Consider the following 22,505-nt stretch of genomic DNA (forward strand, 5'->3'; position numbering starts at 1 on the left):
TGCTTTCATCAAAGGCTCCCAAGGAAATCAAGCAGCAAAGCCATGGCCGGTAACTAATTTTTACTCCTTTCATCTCTCCTTTCTTCAAGCTACTTTAAAAAAAAAGTGTGTTGCACTTTACTTATATTTCACTTCTCTCTATCCCACCCTCTGCCTCTTCTTTAACCTATTTCCTATCATTTCTAGCATGTCAGCATTCTTTTTCCTTTCTCCTTTATTTGCTTTCTTCCACTCTTCTCCTTTGCTCTGTATTCCTGATTCCTATTCTGCTATTAATTACTCTCTGCAATTGCTCCATCTATTCCTCTGATTTAAATCTCAACTTCACCTACACCTTTTTTCTCTCTTAATATGGGTCCCTCCACCATCCACTGCTTACTCATTTCCAGTAGGTTTTTCCACACACCTTTCCCTCAGTCTCTTCACCCAAAAAAGTGAAGAATTCCATTCCCTCTTTCTAATTCTCCTTGGCCCTGCCCCAGTTTCTTACCTCTTTTCACATTGGCAGAGTTTCTGCCCTCCTCCCCCAAAACGCAGAGTTTACCACCTCTCATCCTTATTACTTCCCCAAAACAGGAACCTTTCCACCTCCCCCACACAAACCAGCCTTTTCCCTGCTTCTCATCCACCAACTATGACAGGATATCTGCCATACACTGCCAGTTCTCCCAGCCAAGAGCTACCTCACTGCAGGGAACAGTAGACACTGGTTAACACAGTCTCGTTTAGATGAAAGGGTTAGCAATGGACCAGGAACATTATGAATAGTCAAAGACATACGAATATAAAACATACTTTACATAATAAAAATATTGTTTTGTTCAGACCATAAAAATCTATTTAAACATGCATCAAGTGAAATGAAGTTAAGATTACACACATCCTTCACAACAGATTGATCTTAACTTTGGCAAAACTGTCTGGACTAGAAATGTACAGCCCAGTGATCATTAAATTACTGTGATCCCCTGTATATTAGATGAAATAGGATAAGTAAGAAGAATCAGTATAATATTAAAAGAAAATACAGGATCAAACAAGAGGCAAGGTTTGTTTTAAATTTCATATCTTGGTCAAAGAACCACCAATATTCACACCAAATGAAAAGACACAGGGAGTTTTAGGAACTACATTGTGGCCCATATCAAACAAACACCAAGCAAGCAAGCTAGTCGTAACATCTGATCCTTTCTATCTCCAAAAATGTACCTAACTCCCTATAGCACTCAATTGTTGGATCATATTGAAGAAGTTCTGTACTAAAATCACAAATGAGTTTGATACCCCATAGTTTAAATTCCAGAGTATTATTAATTAAGAGGTCTCTTGGTTTTTGGTACTGTTTCTCTCCCTCTATGTGTGAAACTTGCAAGCTGCTAATTGCATTAGTACATTCTAAGACAGAGTCTGTTCTCAAAGCAATTCAGAGAGAGAGACCCAAAGCAATACTCTAACAGAAACAGCACCCAGAGACTCCCCGCCCTTTTGTTGTATTAACAATTGTGATTAAAATAGAGATAGAGGATGTATGTGGATGGATGCTTGGTGTGGATAATAACTGAATGATTAGGGAGGTGCCAGCCTAAGAATCCAGTGTCCATCAGCTGAAGAAGGCGTCAAGTGGAAATAACCAGAGGACCCCCGGAGGGCAGACTGGAATCCACCCAACAGACTCAAGAATGGGAGAACCAAAGAACAAGATAACATCTAGCAGCACCGTCAGGAATGTGCTATCTGCTGACTGATTCAGCAACAGCATGATGAAGCAATTCCCATAGACTGGCATAGGAAGAAATTCCTATAAAAATAGACTCTAAAAAGTGAGAACTTTGGGGTCTGATTCTGCAAACCAACTTCCAGGAGCATCAGATGAGCATCTGATAAGGCCCTGCTCCCTCCTCATGTCCAGGCCACCTGGCAGTGGCTTGGAATGAGCAACTCGAAGGCTGGTACCTTGCAGAACCTGTGTGTGTGTGTTTGTATGAATGAATGTGTGAATAAATATGAGATTGAATGGAATGTTATAGCTATAAGTAACTGCTTACTATGATTTTTCTGTATTCACAATAAATGTGGTATTTTGCCTTTTTCCCTTTAATAAGATCCTGCTGGTTTTTATTTTATTGGTATAACACAATTACAATATTCACTTTTTTATACAGTCAGTATAACTTTTTCTCCTATTATTTCAGCCATTCCTATGGGTAAAAAACTCGGTCTGAAGTTGAGGAAGAAAGTAGTGTAGACAATGTCATCCTGTTCTACTTGCCTATTAAAATTACACAGAGCTTACTGGCTTCAATCTACTTTTCTTCCCTTTCTGTATTTTATAATTAAATCCCCCCCACTCCCATCTGCTTTGGGTTGGGGAGGAGGTTTTTGGGGGGAAGTGGGAGGGGGAGGTTACACTATAGAGGCTAAATCTAATGGTTTCACATCTCTCAACCCAGAGCAGTTCAAGCACTTTATTTCAAATTAAAGCTCATTAATTCTTTGTAATGCCACAAAAATATCCACCAATTTATCCTTTCACCCCTATAGATAAAATGCACAGGATGGTAGGAGTTTAAATCTTGTCATTGTGACAGCCTTTTTAGTTTCTTAACTATAGCCATAGTATATTACATTTAACTCCTTTTATCCCAAAGTGCTTTATTAATTCTTAAATATACCGATACACACAGCACCAGTATGTGCCACAACTGTGTGGCAGGAAACTGGACACCATGCTGCCCAACATACTTACTGTCTTACCCTGCAAAAGACACCTACCCATTCTGTGCCTCAGTTTCCTTATCTGTAATAGGATGATATTCCCTCAGTCTCAGGGATGAGGTGAAGTTTAATTCTATGTCTGTAAAGAGCTCTGAAATCCTTATTTGGAAGATGCTATAAAAATGTTAGGTATTATAACAGCACTATTAATTTAGAAGGGCACACTTAGCCAAGGACGGGGAGCAAGCTCCATCAGATCTTTAAACGCAAAACTTACAGCACCTTGTTTTTTATAGCCCCATCAGAAAAAAAAACACCACACAATAAAATTCAGGGAACTCTATTTCAATGTCTTCCTCCACTCGACTCCGCAGCCCCGATGAGTCCCTCAAAGAGAAGAAGTTGCTGTCCCAACCCTCATTACTACAAGATGTGGGGCTAGATATGCTTCACTATACAGAAGGGAGTCTTAGCTTTAAGGGATCATGGGATTGCTCCCCTGATCACCCTGCAGCTGCTAACCATCTTCTAACTCAGGGGTGGGCAAACATTTTGGCTTGAGGGCCACATCAGGGAATAGAAATTGCATGGCGGGCCATGAATGCTCCCAAAATTGGGGTTGGGGTGTGGACTCTAGGGTGGGGCTTGGGATGAGGAGTTTGGGGTGTAGGAGGGTGCTCTGGGCTGGGACCGAGGGGTTTGGAAGGCAGGAGGGGAATCAGAGCTGGGGCAGGGGTGCGGGAAGGCGTGCAGGTTCTGACTGGGAGTGCAGGCTCTGGGGTGGGGCTGCAGATGAGAGGTTTGGGGTACAGAAGGGTGCTCTGGGCTGGGATCGAGAGGTTTGGAGAGCAGAAGGGGGATCAGGGCTGGGGCGGGGGCTGGGGAGAGGCTCAGGGGGTGCAGGCTCCAAGCACCGCTTACCTCCAGTGGCTCCCGGAAGCAGTGGCATGTCCCTTCACCGGCTCCTATACAAAGGCACGGCCAGCAGGCTCTGCACGCTGCCCCATCCGCAGGGCTCCCATTAGAGCGCATAGGAGCCGGAGTGGAGCCATGCTGCAGATTCCGGGAGCTGCGTGGTGCAGCCCCTGACCCAGCACCCCAGCTGGGGCAGGGATGACCTGCGTGGTGCAGCCCCAACCCAGCGCCCCAGCTGGAGCGGGGTCGAGCGGCATGGTCCAGCGCCCCAGCCGGAGCGGGGCCGAGCGGCCTGGTGTGGCCCCAATGCTGCACCCCAGCCGCAGCAGGGCCGAGCCGCGTTGTGTGTGGCTCACAGGCCGGCTTAAAGCTGCTTGCGGGCTGGATCCGGATCCCTGTTCTATCTCCAACTAGGCTGCCTCCCTCCGCTTTTGTCATGAGTACTATGGCTGGGTCTACATCAGTCTTTTTCCCCCTTCAGAGTTTCCTGCTGTTACTATCGCCGGTACAGCTTCAATGACCGCAGAAGCAGTGGATGCATAAGTGTGAGCCAGTTGCCAGGGTTTCAACCACAGTGTCATCTAATCCTGCTCAGAGCAGATCTAAACATGGCGATTAAAATGGCAGTTGCACCAGCACCTTATTTACAGCAGCGCTCCGATTGTTGCTACCAGGGGTAGAGCGATGGTTGGGAAATTTAGGAAAATATAGCATAGGCAAGATCAATGAGATTCCCTCAGAAAGCTCAATGGGAAGGAGCTACAGAATTTAATAGGCAGGAAACCTGTAGGATTCTACAGAAGTTACTTATAAGATTACGATCTCTTCCATTGTTGTTTGCAATGTTGTTGTGTAATCCTGTTGGTCCCAGGATATTAGAGAGACAAGATGGGTGAGATAACAGCTTTTACTGGACAGCTTTTAAACTTCTGTTAGTCTAGTCGGGAACTCTGTGTAGCTTGAAAGCTTGTCTCTTTCACCAACAGACATTGGTCCACCTTGTCTTTCTAAAAATTACAACATTTAATAAAAAACCACCCTATAACATTCTAGAATTAAGATATAATTGTCTATTAGGAGGAGGACAGCATTTTTCAAAAGGATGGTGATTATCTCTGAGATAGCAGTTAAAATCTCTTGGGGTGCTAAATTATCCTCCCGGCATTTTTTAATATACCAATATCAAGTTAATGATGCTGGCCTCACCTCTTTCAAAGGTGAGAGTCAAGGATACAACAACACTTCAAGGGGGACTTGAGTTGGTGAAAGAACAGTAAAGAAAACTGCTCAGTGTTACAGTGTACAAATCACTGTGGGTGAGAGTATAACCAATAGTTCTGCCTCTGCTCTGGGCAGCAGAGCCAACAACGCTATGTGGTTGTCTTGCACTTAATCCCAGATTTAAGGTTCATTTCTGGAATTCGCCATAATAAAACCAAGTGAAAAATAAATGGCAAGGCATTATATCTTTGAGCAAATATCAACCACTGCACCAACAGCCAGTCAGATTTATAAGAAAAATAACTGATGGGTTCATTTGAAAAACATGCAAATTTCAGTTTGTTTTAAGTTCATATACAGTATACTAAATACAATGATTCATGTTCTTAAAAATTAATTTTTTTACAGTTTTGCTTATTTTTTCAATGAATATAAAATAAGAATCAATGTCAGACTACTAGTAAGGACTTCAGCTTTCCAAATCAAAAAGCATCAGCCATGAAACCATCTTTTTGTTTCAAAATAATGAATGAAAGCACATCTTTTACGCCAAATTTTTATACAAATCTAAATAAAATAGATAAACCAAATGCACCATTCTATACTGTGGGATAAAAGTATTTCATGGTAAAAATGGTATTCACATTATTTCACAGAAATATATCTTCATATTTACATAAAACTGCAATTTCAGATGAGAACTTGTTTATATACCTATATGTTGTATTGATATTCCTGATGTTTTATTGGCATATGACTAAAGAGCATAGTTTCTACTACAATTCCTACTAACTCAGGCTACATGAACTTGCAGCAGAAAAAGAAAAGATATTTGGATATTTGTTTGCCTTTTCAAAACACAAAAATGTATATAGTAAACTTTTATTTTGAAAACTTAGTTTGGACCTTTTTACTTCTTTATAATAAATGCTGGAAAGTTTTTCATCCATATCTCACCAGCCCAAAGACAGAAGAAGTTTTACTGAATGGTTTTTATATTAGAAATTCAGGTACTGTCTATGCCTCTTTACCCTGGCAGAGTCTATGGGCCACTGGTGAATCAGCATTATGAGGATATCATAGATATCAAGCAAGAGAAACATGGATTTGGGGAGGGTAGCAGGTGGCAGGAAAGATTTATATAAACTAACACTTTTGTTTACACCTATTTAAAATCAAACTCCAGATGGCAGATCACACATTTTGCAGCATCCCAGAGTTCAAATCTAGCTAGCTCTCTCTACCAGCGGCAAAGAGTCCTGTGGCACCTTATAGACTAACAGACATATTGGAGCATGAGCTTTCGTGGGTGAATACCCACTTCCACTCTATCACTCTCTACCACTGACTTACAATATTCATTTATCTTACTGTCAGCTTAAGTTCTCCCCTCTTACCCCCTCATTATTTCAACCACCCCCAACTATTATAAGAAAGGAGGTGAAAATCTGGCAGCAAATGTGGGTAATGAAAGATTCTAGCCTTCATCTTGAAGCATCTCTTATATACTGCTGAAGATGAAAAGCATAGGGTATCACTTGCACAGAAAAGGGGATGGATAAACTTATTTCAATGGGATACGAATATTGATGGTTACCAACTGTATAGTAAAAACTAATTAGGTTATGGAAAAAGGGATAGTGCAAAAGAAAGCATTATTATAAACATTATTACAGGATTACATTAAAGACCACGTAGTAGAAATAAAGGTAGAAATTCCAAATAATTAATACAAATATAATAGCGGGAGTTAAAGATGTACTATCAGTCTCCAGATGCTTGATGGAAGTATTGGAACAATATGCTGAACAAGGTCAATGAAGAAAAAAAATAAAAAAGTAGCAAATACTTTACTATTATCAAGCTAAACAGCTCAGAAGATATAGGGACTTGGTAGGGACAAGCACATTCTCAGCACCACAAATGACAGCCCACTCAACTGAGTGGAAACCCATTGACTTCAATTAGGTTTGGATCAGACTCTAAATACAACAGTAGGAAGTTACTTTCTAAACAGATTTATTTTAAAAAAACAACACCATTTAACTTTTGCTTTTGGGTTTTAAAGCAGTATTTGTCAAAGCTGAAGCAAGTCAGCACACTCCTAGAATTTTAAACCACTCTCGCTTAAGGACATCAAGAATATAAATATTTTAACGTATAGATGATGAATAATCCATCTTTAGAAGTTCATAGTTTTAAAAATACTGAGTTAATTTTCTTCAAATATGGATTGTTTTTCTTTCCTCACTGAACAAATCAAGTTCGAGGTTTCCAACTTCAGCCGTTTTGGAGATACGCGTGCATAAGATTTCAATCAGAATAGCACTGAAATCTTTTTATGACTACTCATACCTCAAAATAGACTACCGGTTTTGCTCAGACATGCCTAAAAATTCACCTTTGGGTTGAGACCAAACATAAAATGTTTCATGCAAATAGAAATTTGTTTGAAAAAATCATGAAGAATTAATGAGAGGAATTGGAATGGAAAATGGAACTCACTCTCAACTAAAGTATTACCTACAGGTATATGGTATGATATGGAAAGGGAGATAATCACTTGACCTAAGATAACCCTAAAAAATTCGTAGCTGTTTCATCAAATGCTATTTTAAAACTAATTTGCCCTTTGGTGTGAACAAGTCTGAAGTCTGCACATTACCATTCTCCACTAGGAAATCTCATCTCCTGGCATCAGAGGGTTAATTACAAGTGTTTCCATTTGCGATTTTGAGGACCAGATTTTATTCTATGTCAGCAAAACAAAGAAAGGAGATCTATTACATTTCAGAAACAATGCTAGAAAAAGCAATGACATGGCAGCAAATATATTACAATACTTCCATGTGAGAAAGTGCTTAATGGACTTTGAATAGAGTTGGTGATGTAGCAAACAGACAACTTAGAATCATAGAATATCAGGGCTGGAAGGGACCCCAGCAGGTCATCTAGTCCAACCCCCTGCTCTAAGCAGGACCAATTCCCAGTTAAATCATCCCAGCCAGGGCTTTGTCAAGCCTGACCTTAAAAACCTCTAAGGAAGGAGATTCTACCACCTCCCTAGGTAACGCATTCCAGTGTTTCACCACCCTCTTAGTGAAAAAGTTTTTCCTAATATCCAATCTAAACCTCCCCCACTGCAACTTGAGACCATTACTCCTTGTTCTGTCATCTGCTACCATTGAGAACAGTCTAGAGCCATCCTCTTTGGAACCCCCTTTCAGGTAGTTGAAAGCAGTTATCAAATCCCCCCTCATTCTTCTCTTCTGCAGGCTAAACAATCCCAGCTCCCTCAGCCTCTCCTCATAACTCATGTGTTCCAGTCCCCTAATCATTTTTGTTGCCCTTCGCTGGACTCTCTCCAATTTATCCACATCCTTCTTGAAGTGTGGGGCCCAAAACTGGACACAGTACTCCAGATGAGGCCTCACCAGTGTCGAATAGAGGGGAACGATCACATCCCTCGATCTGCTCGCTATGCCCCTACTTATACATCCCAAAATGCCATTGGCCTTCTTGGCAACAAGAGCACACTGCTGACTCATATCCAGCTTCTCGTCCACTGTCACCCCTAGGTCCTTTTCCGCAGAACTGCTGCCTAGCCATTCGGTCCCTAGTCTGTAGCTGTGCATTGGGTTCTTCCGTCCTAAGTGCAGGACCCTGCACTTATCCTTATTGAACCTCATCAGATTTCTTTTGGCCCAATCCTCCAATTTGTCTAGGTCCTTCTGTATCCTATCCCTCCCCTCCAGCGTATCTACCACTCCTCCCAGTTTAGTATCATCCGCAAATTTGCTGAGATTGCAATCCACACCATCCTCCAGATCATTTATGAAGATATTGAACAAAATCGGCCCCAGGACCGACCCTTGGGGCACTCCACTTGATACCGGCTGCCAACTAGACATGGAGCCATTGATCACTACCCGTTGAGCCCGACAATCTAGCCAGCTTTCTACCCATCTTATAGTGCATTCATCCAGCCCATACTTCCTTAACTTGCTGACAAGAATACTGTGGGAGACCGTGTCAAAAGCTTTGCTAAAGTCAAGAAACAATACATCCACTGCTTTCCCTTCATCCACAGAACCAGTAATCTCATCATAAAAGGCGATTAGATTAGTCAGGCATGACCTTCCCTTGGTGAATCCATGCTGGCTGTTCCTGATCACTTTCCTCTCATGCAAGTGCTTCAGGATTGATTCTTTGAGGACCTGTTCCATGATTTTTCCAGGGACTGAGGTGAGGCTGACTGGCCTGTAGTTCCCAGGATCCTCCTTCTTCCCTTTTTTAAAGATTGGCACTACATTAGCCTTTTTCCAGTCATCCCAAAGTAATGCTGATCTGCATAGCTAAAGGCTAGCTCAGAGTAGGGGGAAAGAAAAAAAAACATAGGACCAAGAAAATCCATTAATCTCAACTCTGAATTTCTGTATCAATCCATTAGGATGAAAATGGAGGACAGGATGTGACCCCCCCTTGCCCTCTGAGGGTATGTCTTGCTTAGGATAAAAGCTTTGTTGTTAATGCAAGGGGACTGTTGCCCCCGTACTAATATTCAGTAAGGGTATTTTGGTTGGCTAGCTCCAAGTACTCAAAGGGGAAGTGTCAATGGGGAATCAGGACCCTGAGACTGACAGTCCCCAGGAACAATGGGGAGAAGCCAATGCTCCAGGTCAGCCTGAATGACAGGGCGGGCAGGCTAATCACGGAGTCAGGAGGCCAGGGAGGTCCCGTCCTCCGTATGAGCTGGAATTGCCTGGGTCAGACAGAGTGGGGCAGAGCTAAGGAGAAAGCAGGGGCCCAAGCTGAGCTGGGGAGCAGAGCTGTGCCAGATCCAGAGGGACCAGAAAAGCAGCCCAGAGAGAGCAGACCCTGTCCTGAGAGCAGAGCTGCAGCCTCAAAGCCAGAGGCACAGCCCAGAGAGAGCAGACTTGCCCTGGGAGGAGAGCTGCAGCAACCAGAGCCAGAGGGGCCAGAAAAGCAGCCCACGAAGCAAGTCAGTGCTGGGAGCAAAGTCATAGAAGCAGCCTGCAGAGCAGACCTGTCCTGGGAGCAGAGCTGCAGCAACCAGAGCCAGGGGGGCCAGAGAAGTAGCCCAGGGAGCTGGAGGCAGAGCAGCAGCCATTCTGAGGCAGAGTGAAGATGGAGCTGGGGCTGGAGCAGTCCGGGGCCGGGTGTCGTGAGCAGCTGGGAAGAGCGAGCGGGGAACCTGGGCAGTGGGCCCAGCACAGGGAGCCGCCTCAGCCAGGAGGCTCTGCAGGCCAGACTCGAAGAGGGAATGATAACCCCAACAGGGTGGGGGCAATGCTGGGAAGAAGGGCCCTGTCACCTAGAGCCTGTGGCCACCACCAGAGCGAGTGTCCAACCCACAGCATCCCTGCAGCACAGCCAGGGCCGGAGAAGGAGGCCTGGGACTTACAAGGAACAGACTGTGAACTGCCCTGGCATTCCAGAAACACTGTTTGTGATGTTCCCTGCCACAGAGTAGGTTGATGTGTTTCCTTTAACCTTTCCCATTTCCCCTTATTCTTTTTTAAATTAATTGTTGATTAAATAACTTGCATTTGCTTCAAATTGTATGTAATAATAAGTGGGTCAGAGAAGTGCCCATTGCAGAGAGAGTACCCCGGAGTGTGTTGTGCTGAATATGACTGAATATCTTCCTTACCAAATTTAATAATTGATTTGGAGAAAACAAGAGGAAGAACTTCTAAATTACCTGAAATTCTTAAATAAGGCATTTTTAAAATACATCTAAATTCAAAAGATACAGATCAAATAAATCAATCTATTTACATTTAGGAAGCATGACTGTGGAGCTACACCCCTACCAGTTTCAAATTATAATACACAGACAAGAGTTCCATTTATTAAACTGCTCATAGCTCTTTCCATATCTACTAGAAGCAAAACCTCTGCCAACATGTATCTAATGAATGAAAGGTCAACAGTCAAAACCTAAAAGCAATACCGAGAAGCTCACCAATGAGCCAGCTAAGCCACAGTTTCTGCTTTAAGTCATCAGTTGATGGAAGAAGTAAATGTTGGCTCTACCAAAGTAAATTATGATAATTTAGAGCCTATTATTGTTACAGGGGGGTACAGAAAGACAAAGCGAGAGTTTTGGGTTGATTTTTTCTGGATTATTGAAAATTTGCTTACATGCTTTTAAGATTTCCACCTAGTGGCTATATTTATTCATGACTTTTTTTAAAAGTTGATATGAACTTTTCACAAACATTGTATAATACAACACAGCACACAGCACTGAAGTCAAAAGACTAGAATAGATGTTTTCCACAGGAAGACACTAATACATCTCAACCTATAAATAAGAAAATTCAAAAGTAACTGTTAGATTTAGTTTTGCCCTGGTACCTCAAAAACATTTTGCAAACACTGTTCAACAAAGCTGATGAGCACCTTCTGAAGTGCAGACATCTATGGGTAAGGGTGAAATATAGATATGAGAGACTTCCAGGGCCAACATAACCACCAAGGATTTCTTGTGATGAACCCCCACGCCCAAATGTAGAAATGAAGTCACAAAATTCAAAGAATTCTATTTATTTGGTGTAGCACACGGATTCTAGTACAAACTCAATACCCTGCAGACACTACCAGCATCTAACCCTCACACATCTCTTCTCTGTCTACCACCTAAATGCCTCTTCACCACCCATTTTCAAAGTTGGCCTCTCCACTGCTACAGCAGCTGTGTCTTACTGCTCTGGTGTTTCTGCAATGCCACCACAGTAATACCTCCTCCAACAGCATTGCTTAGTTAACTCTCTTAATGCATAGGGGTGCTATGTGATTTGTTAAATCTTAATTCACATGAATTTTTAAAAATAGATTGCAGTGCATTGAAGACTGCAATCCAGGTATTATAAAACAACAAGGAAGTGTTTAATTTGAAATTAATTTACATAGTACTTAATATATCACCTTAAAAATAATTTAGGAGGGAAAGTAAAAAAATACTTTATCTTGACCCATATGCCCAATTTCTGGGGAAGATATGAGCTATAGTTAAAAAAATGTAAACTATATTTTCACAGGAGAATTCTAAGAAGAACCACTTATTTTATGTAAAGTTGCTAATAAAAGTAGCAGTCTATACACAGAGGAAAATGGTTATTTGCTAAGCGCTGCCCATGTGCATGGCACCCTACAAGATATAAAAATAAATCTCTGCACCAAAGAATTTACACTTTAAAGAGATGATGCATTGCGAACTGATGGCCTACCTGTGCGCTTCCTGTTTTTCCAGAACACCTCCTTTGTTTTGTGTTGCAGTGGTTGGGCAGAGCAAGACAGTAAAATCCTGGCACTAGTAAGTGACAACTAAAGTTATTCACTCTCAATATACAAAATATTTCAAAAATCTTTGTTCTTTTCAATTTGCAGGATTCTCAAACATAGTAGGCATATTCAGGACAAATACTAGTGAAACAAAATCACTTTAGCTACAAGTATGACTTGGTCCTAAGAGCTAAAAGAATTTCCTTCAATCAGCTGTGTTCATGTAAGAGAACAAGCTTCAGGCTTACAATGGAGATTTTGAGTGTATCTGTGTTTTTATATACATATATATAAAGTCTGTTAGAGTAATGGCACTTTTTCTTATATCACTCATTTATGGCAAATCTAAAAAGCTTTCCTAAACCGAACAATGGGTTACAAGTTATTTCTGTGATTTACAGATGCTTCTAATGCTTTGAACAGACAGCTTATAAAAAGTTGCACAGAAGAGATAAAGACCAATGATTTTATTTCACTGAAATATGGGGTAGTATATTAGAGAACATAGTTTTGCATTGTTAGTGGGACAGTTATATTTACAGTCACCTGTAACAATGTCTAAGTAATGTACCACTTGCTTTTAGTAAAACTTAAAAAAAAATTATAAAATGGAATTTGATTTCATATAAGAAAGAATTTTGAGCCAATATATTCTCTAATACCAGAAAGCTATAAATAAATAAAAAGTAAAGATATTTGTATTTACATCTTATTTGGATATATACCCCAAAGTATTATAAGCTCTAGATCACTTACTAAAAGTCAGTGGGAAGAACAGGCTCTTAATTCAGTGCCATTTGTTACCATGCAAGTCCTGATGTCAAGATTTAAATCACATTCATACCTACTCAAGTATAGTTGATAGAATTCATTCACAATATGCTCTTTCATTAGATTTACACACAAACTTCACCCATTCTTAGATTCGAAGCAACAAACATACATTTCCAGGAAACAATTTGCTATTCTTCACTCATTTTGTTAAATTGTTTTCTTCTAAATCACATTAATGAATTAAAGAGGTAAGAACAGGAATAACTGGAAAACTAAGTCACTAACAAATCTAGATTCTCAACATATCCATTCTGCAATAATTTTTTTAATTCTTCACAGTGTAATGCCTAACATTTAAGTGGCTGAAACTCACATTTAAAAGGTTCTTACTTTTTTGTAATAAAGTGCAAAAAAAAGTAATTCAATTAGTCCCGTTATAATTGGAGAGTATGATGTTTCCCTGATGACTTACAAGGGGAAACTATCAATTTCAAGTTCTAGTTAAAAATAAATACATAATTTCTAGCCTTCACTGATGCAAAAAATAATCTTCTGACTGTGAAGCCTCAGTGGTTCTCAACCAGGGGTACATGTACCTCTAGGGTACGCAGTGGTCTTCTAGGGATTACATCATATCATTCAGATATTTGCCTAGTTTTACAACAGGCTACATAAAAAAAATGCTAGTGCAGTCAGTACAAACTAAAATTTCATAGAGAGAATTACTTGTTTATCCTACTCTATATACCATACACTGAAATGTAAGTACAATATTTATATTCCCATTGATTTGTTTTATAAATATATGGTAAAAATGAAAAAGTAAGCAATTTTTCAGTACTAGTGTGCTGTGACACTTTTGTATTTTTATGTCTGATTTTGTAAGCAGGTAGTTTTTAAGTGAGGTGAAACTTGGGGGTACGCAAGACAAATCAGACTCCTGAAAGGGGTGCAGTAGTCTGGAAAGGTTGAGCGCCACTGATCTAAGTAAACCTCTGCAGACAGATTCAGTGTCTCTGCTGTTGCTCAAAGCTTTCACAAATCCAGTGAACTTGACAAGACTGGCCAGTTTCATTGTGGTTATTCAAAAGCCCAGACATCTATGAAACTGACAACCACCAGGGCAATTTCATGCTACTCTGCTTCAGGGGTCAGCAGCAGGGGCAAGCAAAGGAAATGACAACACAGAAGTCCACCAAATAAATGGTGAGAGAGGACTTCAAATTTATGAGACATCTGAGTCAAAGTTATGAGGCAATATAAAATATGCCTCAACCAGATCCAGGGACAATACACTGGTAGGGACACCTGCACTCTTCCCTTTCCCACATTGTTTGATTTGGCCTTGGCCTAATAAGCTTAATCCTTAATCAATAACTTTTTCAAACCAGGACTTCATGGCACTGCATAAGCAGGGCGTTACTCAAAGTGCAACTTGCCCACGACACCAGGGCTAACTACATTCTCTCGCCACAAGTCCCAAAAGGCTACATTAACCTTCCCTTCCTGTCCTAACCTTCCCGGATACACGGCTAAAAACCAGGTGCCAGGCCTCACTCCAGAAAAGGCTGCATTTCACTCGCGGGTGAAGGGACTTCTGCGGGTAGGTCCCGCTGGGGGAGCCGTGTTTTGCTCTGGGTTTGCACGCTGGGGCGCTGGCAAGGTAAGCGGCAATGACATCCTGGGGAGGGGGGGGCTGCTGAGGGACTACACCCCTGTAAGAGTCTGACAGCCGGCGCCCGGGACTCCGCAGCAGCCCAGGGGCCCGGCCCGTGTACGCCGCCAGCTTGGGGAGGCCCTGGACGGCGAGAGGAGAAAGGGAGTCGTGGGGGCGGGAGGCAGAGCCGGGGAACAGGGCCGGGGAGCGCCGCGGGCATCCCCCAAGGAGAGGGGCTGGAGAACAAGGGGCTTCTCCCTGGCCGGGGGGATGGCGGCCGGGCGGGCTGAGGGGGCAGCGGAAGGGCAGCCGGGCTCTCACCTGCACCAGCAGCGCCTCCCGCTCCCGCCGCCTCCGCTCCTTACGCGCCTGCAGGCTCCGCTCGCTTTCAAAGCCCCCGGACGCCATAGCCAGGAGCTGCCGTAAAGTGACGGCGGGGCGCGGCTCGGCTCGGCTCGCAGCGCGGCGCTGGCGGGAAATGCCGTAAAGCGAGCGGCCGGCGGGTGTCCGGCTTTGCCGCCCGAGCCGTGCTGGGGAATTCCCCGCCGGGACTCGCCCTGGGGCCCTGCCGGCCGCTCCCGCCTGCGCCCGGGATGGAGCCGCTGCGGGCCGGGCCGGGCGGCTCTATCCCGGGGGCGTCCTCCCGCCACCTGCCCGCGGCAGGGCTCAGCCGTGCGCCCCCGGCGCCCTGTCCAGCAACTCCGGCCGCTCTCGCTCGGTCGGCATCGCCTGCGGCCGGGGAGCCCACCCGGGGCTGCCCCCGCCTCTCGCGTCTTTCAGTGGGGAACGTTTTGTTTCCGACCCCCGGAGGCCCTTGGCTTCCCCCTGCTGGGCTGCGGGCTGGATGCTGAACTAGTCCAGCCCTTCCCTGGGGGCCAGCCCCGCTCTTCCCCATCTCTCCATGCACCCCACGGACCAGTTCGCTTCGCAAACACTTTGAACAACCCAGTCCAGAAATACGTTGTGATGCCAGGGCTGCCACAGTGCACAAGCGTGAGGCGACCTCGGCATCTGGCCTCTCCCTTAGGACAGAGCTTTCCGGAGCCTCGGAGTTTTAATCTTCTTCGGTCACTTGCCATAATTTCCAAGTTTTGCTTTGGTGGTGGCTTAATAGACACCACAGGTTTTGTTTCCTGAAACCCTAATCTTGCTACCAGCTCCAAGAACAGATCACTTAAATACCTAGAATGACACCTTCCCCCAGGAGCAGATCAAAACCATCCCCATCCCAGCTACCGGACTCCCACAAGGGCCTTCCCACAAACTATTAGGAAAATGTCAGTGTAATGTCATTTAATGAATTACCCTTTTTGCACTTTATTACGATAAAGAACTTTTGAATGTGGGTGCCAGCCACTTAAATGTTAGGCATCATGCTGCTAAAAAGTATTTGAAGAATTGATATGCTGAGAATCCAGATTTGTTAGTGATTTAGTTTTCCAATTATTCCTGTTCTTACATTTTTAATTAATGGATGTGATTTGGAAGAAAACAATTTAACAAAATGAGTGAGGAATAGCAAATTGTTTCCTGGAAATGTTTACATTGGTTGTTTCAAATCTAAGAATGGGTGAAGTTTGTCTGTAAATCTAATGAAAGAATACATAGCAACATGACTTATTGGTAAATGTTTTCCCTTTACATTCAGCTTCACCCCATTACTCCCACATGGCAGCATGATCCAGTGGATAGAATACTGGTCTGGGAGTCAAGAGACATGGATTCTTGTCTCACCTTTGCCACTAATATGTAGGGTCATAGGCAAGTTACTTAACTTCTCTTTCTCAGTTTATTTAGCATAAAAGGGATTAATGGAACTCACTTTCCCTTGTAAGGCACTTTGAATTCTAAAGAAGTAGACATGATTATTTGTACCCCCAAACTATAGTTTATGAGGTATAGATGAACAAACCAATTTATTTATGGCAGTCTTCTTTCAAGGTGGGCACCTAAAATGGATATTTTGAGAAACTATTAAAAAAAAGATGTGAGATATCACTGTCCACCCAGACAAGCTCGTTCACTGCATGGTGCCACATTAAGGTCAGTGCAGCTCCACACAGGCACAGGGTTCAACTGGCATGGATCTGCTTTCAGGATTGGGGCCTGAGTTCATGATTCTGATCAATTTCTTTTCCCTTCACATTCAGTTGATGTGTTGCAATGTTTCTGTGCTGGAACACTACTGCTGCTGGCCAATTGCCTACTGCCCAGGATGGGTCTGGGCAGGGTGAAAGAAACTGATTAGGAAGTTTGCTGAGGCTCTTATACATGGCAGTTAGCCAACAGCATGTGCCAGGTCCAATACACCGTATATCTAACAAGCACCCTTCCTCTGGCCCCCATCTTGCCCGGCCCCAACCTGCTGCGGCCTCTGCCCCTCTGCCAGCCCCAACTATATTGCGGCCCAGCACGGCCCCAGCCACAGCTGGGAAGGCGCAGACCCAGGTGCAGCTGGAGCAGCCCGGCCTGACCCAGGCACAGCCCAATCCGACCCTGGAGCAACCCAATCCGACCCAGGCGAGGCCAGGGCGCCCCTTCTCCAGCCCAAACCTAGCCCCAGCCCGGACCTGCTGGCACCAGGGAAGGGGTGCCTATCCTGCAGGTGCTTCTGGGGGGAGTCCTCTCTCCCTGCCCTAGCCCCAGATCACCCTCCTGCACCCCAAACCCCTCATCCCCACCCCAGAGCCCTCACATCGCTGCACCCCAACCCTCTGCCCCAGCCCTGAGCCCCCTCCCACACTCTGAACCCCTCAGCCTCACCCCTGTTGGGAACACTGGGGCATGGCCACTAGGTAACTCGAGGGGATGGAAGACCATGAGTGTCGATGAAGCCCCCTCGCACTAGGCCCCGGTGTCCTTGCCCTCCCCCCTCCTGCCTGGAGGCACTCGCAGCAGCTCTGCGTGCTAGGCCCAAGTGTCCTTGGCCCCCCCGCCTGGAGGCACACACAGCAGTTATGCTGAGAATCTGCAACAGTATGTTGCAGAGTCAGACTGCCTGAAACTAAGCAAGGCCAAACAGGGGAGATATGGAAGAACAATGCTGAATAAAGCAGCTTTATGTATAGTTTAACAAATGATACAGAGAATCAGGGAACTAGCTGGGAACTGGATTGGCTGGCTATATGGATACTTGGAGCAGCTTGCTATTGGATAAGTATGCTGGAACAAAGGATGTATAAAAGCCTGTGTAACTTCCTGCTCTGTGGTGCAGGATTTGAGATTTTATTCTCCCTGTACCTTTTTGCAGCTGCAAATAAACTTTTCTGCTTCTCCACCTCGTTGTGATTATTGGGTGTAGTACACCGGGTAACGAACCACTCAAGCTGTTGTTCAGCCTCTCGGCACTGGGTGCCGGCAACACCCCCACCACATGAATTTTTTTTATGTTTACCAATATGAAGGTGATGTGTCCCACATCACCTCCATATTGGTGCACATAACAAAATTCAGTCCACACATGGGTGTGAAAAATTAGAGGAAACGCTGCCTGCCAGGCCAGATTTATAATCATAAAGAAGCAGAAAAGGGCACAAGCCAAATTATTCTCATCCTATGCAAGTCACCTTTAATGGCTAAAAGAAAAGGAGTACTTGTGGCACCTTAGAGACTAACCAATTTATTTGAGCATGAGCTCTCGTGAGCTACAGCTCACTTCATCGGATGCATACCGTGGAAACTGAAGCAGACTTTATATACCCACAGAGATCATGAAACAATACCTCCTCCCACCCCACTGTCCTGCTGGTAATAGCTTATCTAAAGTGATCATCAAGTTGGGCCATTTCCAGCACAAATCCAGGTTTTCTCACCCTCCACCCCCCCACACACAAACTCACTCTCCTGCTGGTAATAGCCCATCCAAAGTGACAACTCTCTACACAATGTGCATGATAATCAAGGTGGGCCATTTCCTGCACAAATCCAGGTTCTCTCACCCCCTCACCCCCCTCCAAAAACCACACACACAAACTCACTATCCTGCTGGTAATATCTCATCCAAAGTGACCACTCTCCCTACAATGTGCATGATAATCAAGGTGGGCCATTTCCAGCACAAATCCAGGTTTTGTCACCCCCCCCCCCCCCATACACACACAAACTCACTCTCCTGCTGGTAATAGCTCATCCAAAGTGACCACTCTCCCTACAATGTGCATGGTAATCAAGGTGGGCCATGTCCAGCACAAATCCAGGCTTTCTCACCCCCCTCCCCACCCTTTTCTTTTTTTCCCCAGGGACACACACACACACACAAACTCACTCTCCTGCTGGCAATAGCTCATCCAAACTGACCACTCTCCATGTTTAAATCCAAGTTTAACCAGAATATCGGGGGCAGGGGGGGAGGAAAAAACAAAGGGAAATAGGCTACCTTGCATAATGACTTAGCCACTCCCAGTCTCTATTTAAGCCTAAATTAGTAGTATCCAATTTGCAAATGAATTCCAATTCAGCAGTTTCTCCCTGGAGTCTGGATTTGAAGTTTTTTTGTTTTAAGATAGCGATCTTCATGTCTGTGATTGCGTGACCAGAGAGATTGAAGTGTTCTCCGACTGGTTTATGAATGTTATAATTCTTGACATCTGATTTGTGTCCATTTATTCTTTGACGTAGAGACTGTCCAGTTTGACCAATGTACATGGCAGAGGGGCATTGCTGGCACATGATGGCATATATCACATTGGTGGATGTTCAGGTGAACGAGCCTCTGATAGTGTGGCTGATGTTATTAGGCCCTGTGATGGTGTCCCCTGAATAGATATGTGGGCACAGTTGGCAACGGGCTTTGTTGCAAGGATAAGTTCCCGGGTTAGTGGTTCTGTTGTGTGGTATGTGGTTGTTGGTGAGTATTTGCTTCAGGTTGCGGGGCTGTCTGTAGGCAAGGACTGGCCTGTCTCCCAAGATTTGTGAGAGTGTTGGGTCATCCTTTAGGATAGGTTGTAGATCCTTAATAATGTGTTGGAGGGGTTTTAGTTGGGGGCTGAAGGTGACGGCTAGTGGATAGTGAGTTTGTGTGTCTGGTTTTTGGAGGGCGGTGAGGGGGTGAGAGAACCTGGATTTGTGCAGGAAATGGCCCACCTTGATTATCATGCACATTGTGTAGAGAGTTGTCACTTTGGATGGGCTATTACCAGCAGGAGAGTGAGTTTGTGTGTGGGGGGGTGGAGGGTGAGAAAACCTGGATTTGTGCTGGAAATGGCCCAACTTGATGATCACTTTAGATAAGCTATTACCAGCAGGACAGTGGGGTGGGAGGAGGTATTGTTTCATGATCTCTGTGTGTATATAAAGTCTGCTTCAGTTTCCACGGTATGCATCCGATGAAGTGAGCTGTAGCTCACGAGAGCTCATGCTCAAATAAATTGGTTAGTCTCTAAGGTGCCACAAGTACTCCTCTTCTTTTTGCGAATACGGACTAACACGGCTGCTACTCTGAAACCTGTAATGGTTAGCAGGCCAGCCCCTGCTCTATACTCTCACTCTAACTTCAGAAATCAACTGTGCTAATAATAGAATGTGGTCTACCCAAACTTTTACTCCAGCAGTGAGACACTGACCTTTGCAGAGTGAGTTACCATTTCTCATTTAACCCTGTCCCTAAGAGAAGCTGCATGGTCAGTGGTGACTGATTTTATAAATGTCTGTACTGCTTGTGTTCCCCACTTGCCTGTAGTGCTCTGTGTGACATTTTCCATAGAAAGAAAATTGTCAAAAAGCCGGGGGTGGGGGGTGGGAATTCTTTCCACTGAGTGTGATTCTGTACAATTCACCTTAAGCAGAAAGAAAAATTTCACAAGAAAAACGTGCACTTTGCTCTGAGAATATGAAATGTGTTGGTAACAGTTATGGGGAAGCTGGGCATATCCTGCTTGCTGCTTTGTGAGGTCTCGATCTGAATCTTAACAATGGCTTCTGAAGCAATCACACAGAAGAAATGTCACAGCCAACGAGATGTGAGTGTGTGGGGTGAGATGTGCAGAGGCCAAAATGGGCTAAATCTAATTCAGTTCCTAGCCTTCTGTTAATTTCTAAAACAATCCATTTCTTGGTTTGCTACTTGTGTTGCTGAGAAAAAATGACAGTTCAGATTGGTATGGGAATGTCCTGCGGTTCAGTGAAAGAAATAAAAAGTCAGTCCCATGAGAAATTATAGAAAAAAGCAAAGGATGATATAATTAGAGGGTATTTTTTCTTTTATAAAAAGAAAAGCAGTACTTGTGGCACCTTAGAGACTAACCAATTTATTTGAGCATAAGCTTTCGTGAGCTACAGCTCATTTCATCGGATGCATACTGTGGAAAGTATAGAAGACGTTTTTATACACACAAACCATGAAAAAATGGGTGTTTACCACTACAAAAGGTTTTCTTTCCCCCCACACCCCACTCTCCTGCTGGTAATAGCTTATCTAAAGTGATCACTCTCCTTACAATGTGTATGATAATCAAGTTGGGCCATTTCCAGCACAAATCCAGGGTTTAACAAGAACGTCGGGGGGAGGGGGAGGGTAGGAGAAAACAAGGGGAAATATGTTACCTTACATAATGACTTAGCCACTCCCAGTCTCTATTCAAGCCTAAGTTAATTGTATCCAATTTGCAAATGAATTCCAATTCAACAGTCTCTCGCTGGAGTCTGGTTTTGAAGTTTTTCTGTTGTAATATCGCAACTTTCGTGTCTGTAATCACGTGACCAAAGAGATTGAAGTGTTCTCCGACTGGTTTATGAATGTTATAATTCTTGACATCTGATTTGTGTCCATTTATTCTTTGACGTAGAGACTGTCCAGTTTGACCAATGTACATGGCAGAGGGGCATTGCTGGCACATGATGGCATATATCACATTGGTGGATGTGCAGGTGAACGAGCCTCTGATAGTGTGGCTGATGTTATTGGGCCCTGTGATGGTGTCCCCTGAATAGATATGTGGGCACAGTTGACAACGGGCTTTGTTGCAAGGATAGGTTCCTGGGTTAGTGGTTCTGTTGTGTGGTGTGTGGTTGCTGGTGAGTATTTGCTTCAGGTTGGGGGGCTGTCTGTAGGCAAGGACTGGCCTGTCTCCCAAGATTTGTGAGAGTGTTGCGTCGTCCTTCAGGATAGGTTGTAGATCCTTAATAATGCTTTGGAGGGGTTTTAGTTGGGGGCTGAAGGTGACGGCTAGTGGCGTTCTGTTATTTTCTTTGTTAGGCCTGTCCTGTAGTAGGTGACTTCTGGGAACTCTTCTGGCTCTATCAATCTGTTTCTTCACTTCTGCAGGTGGGTATTGTTGTTGTAAGAATGCTTGATAGAGATCTTGTAGGTGTTTGTCTCTGTCTGAGGGGTTGGAGCAAATGCGGTTGTATCGCAGAGCTTGGCTGTAGACAATGGATCGTGTCTCTGACTGCTAGTCAGGCACGCTGGAACAGACGCCACCTGGGCTGCTGGGGAAGAGGCATGTGTTTCCCGCAGATTTCTTCTGCATTTTTCTGCGTGGGGGGCACAGAAAACTGCACACCATAAGAATTCTGCACCCATGCAGGCATGCAGAATTCTGTCAGGAGTAGCATTTGTATGTTATGCAACATTGTCTAGAGTGTCATAGTGTAGAGTTTCATTACTATGCACTGAGTTTAGAGTGCTTTGCCCCCGTTGATGCTTCAGATCCCTGGTCTTCTACCACTAGCTTCTACATCCTTGGGATGTGAGAACTATCTTCATGCTGCTGGGTCTCTTTGTGGGTCCTGCAGGCCAGTTGGTGCTGTGCTCTCCTCATTCATGTGTTTCAGGCACAACCAGAAGAGGAGATCCAACTGGAGGCATTGCAGCACTCACAGAGACTCAACTGTGTGGAAGCATCATACAAAGCTCTCCCACCACTGTGGGAAGGGGGAGGGGGAAAAAAGAGTCATGAGAGGACATGCATACCTG

At 44.1% G+C, this 22,505-nt stretch overlaps 1 protein-coding gene across 1 annotated transcript in view; it reads right to left on the reverse strand.

Moving 5' to 3' along the window:
• Positions 1 to 15,118, reverse strand: part of CWF19L2 (CWF19 like cell cycle control factor 2) — a 162,009-nt gene extending 146,891 nt beyond the window's left edge. Inside the window, exon 1 of the mRNA XM_073338733.1 lies at positions 14,915 to 15,118. Coding sequence (XP_073194834.1) covers positions 14,915 to 15,001 — 87 coding nt within the window. The 5' untranslated portion in view covers positions 15,002 to 15,118. The remainder of the gene's footprint in view (positions 1 to 14,914) is intronic.
• Between the last annotated feature and the right edge of the window lie 7,387 nt (positions 15,119 to 22,505).

The sequence above is a fragment of the Lepidochelys kempii genome, chromosome 1 (assembly GCF_965140265.1).
Source record: "Lepidochelys kempii isolate rLepKem1 chromosome 1, rLepKem1.hap2, whole genome shotgun sequence".
Lineage (NCBI taxonomy): Eukaryota > Metazoa > Chordata > Testudines > Cheloniidae > Lepidochelys > Lepidochelys kempii.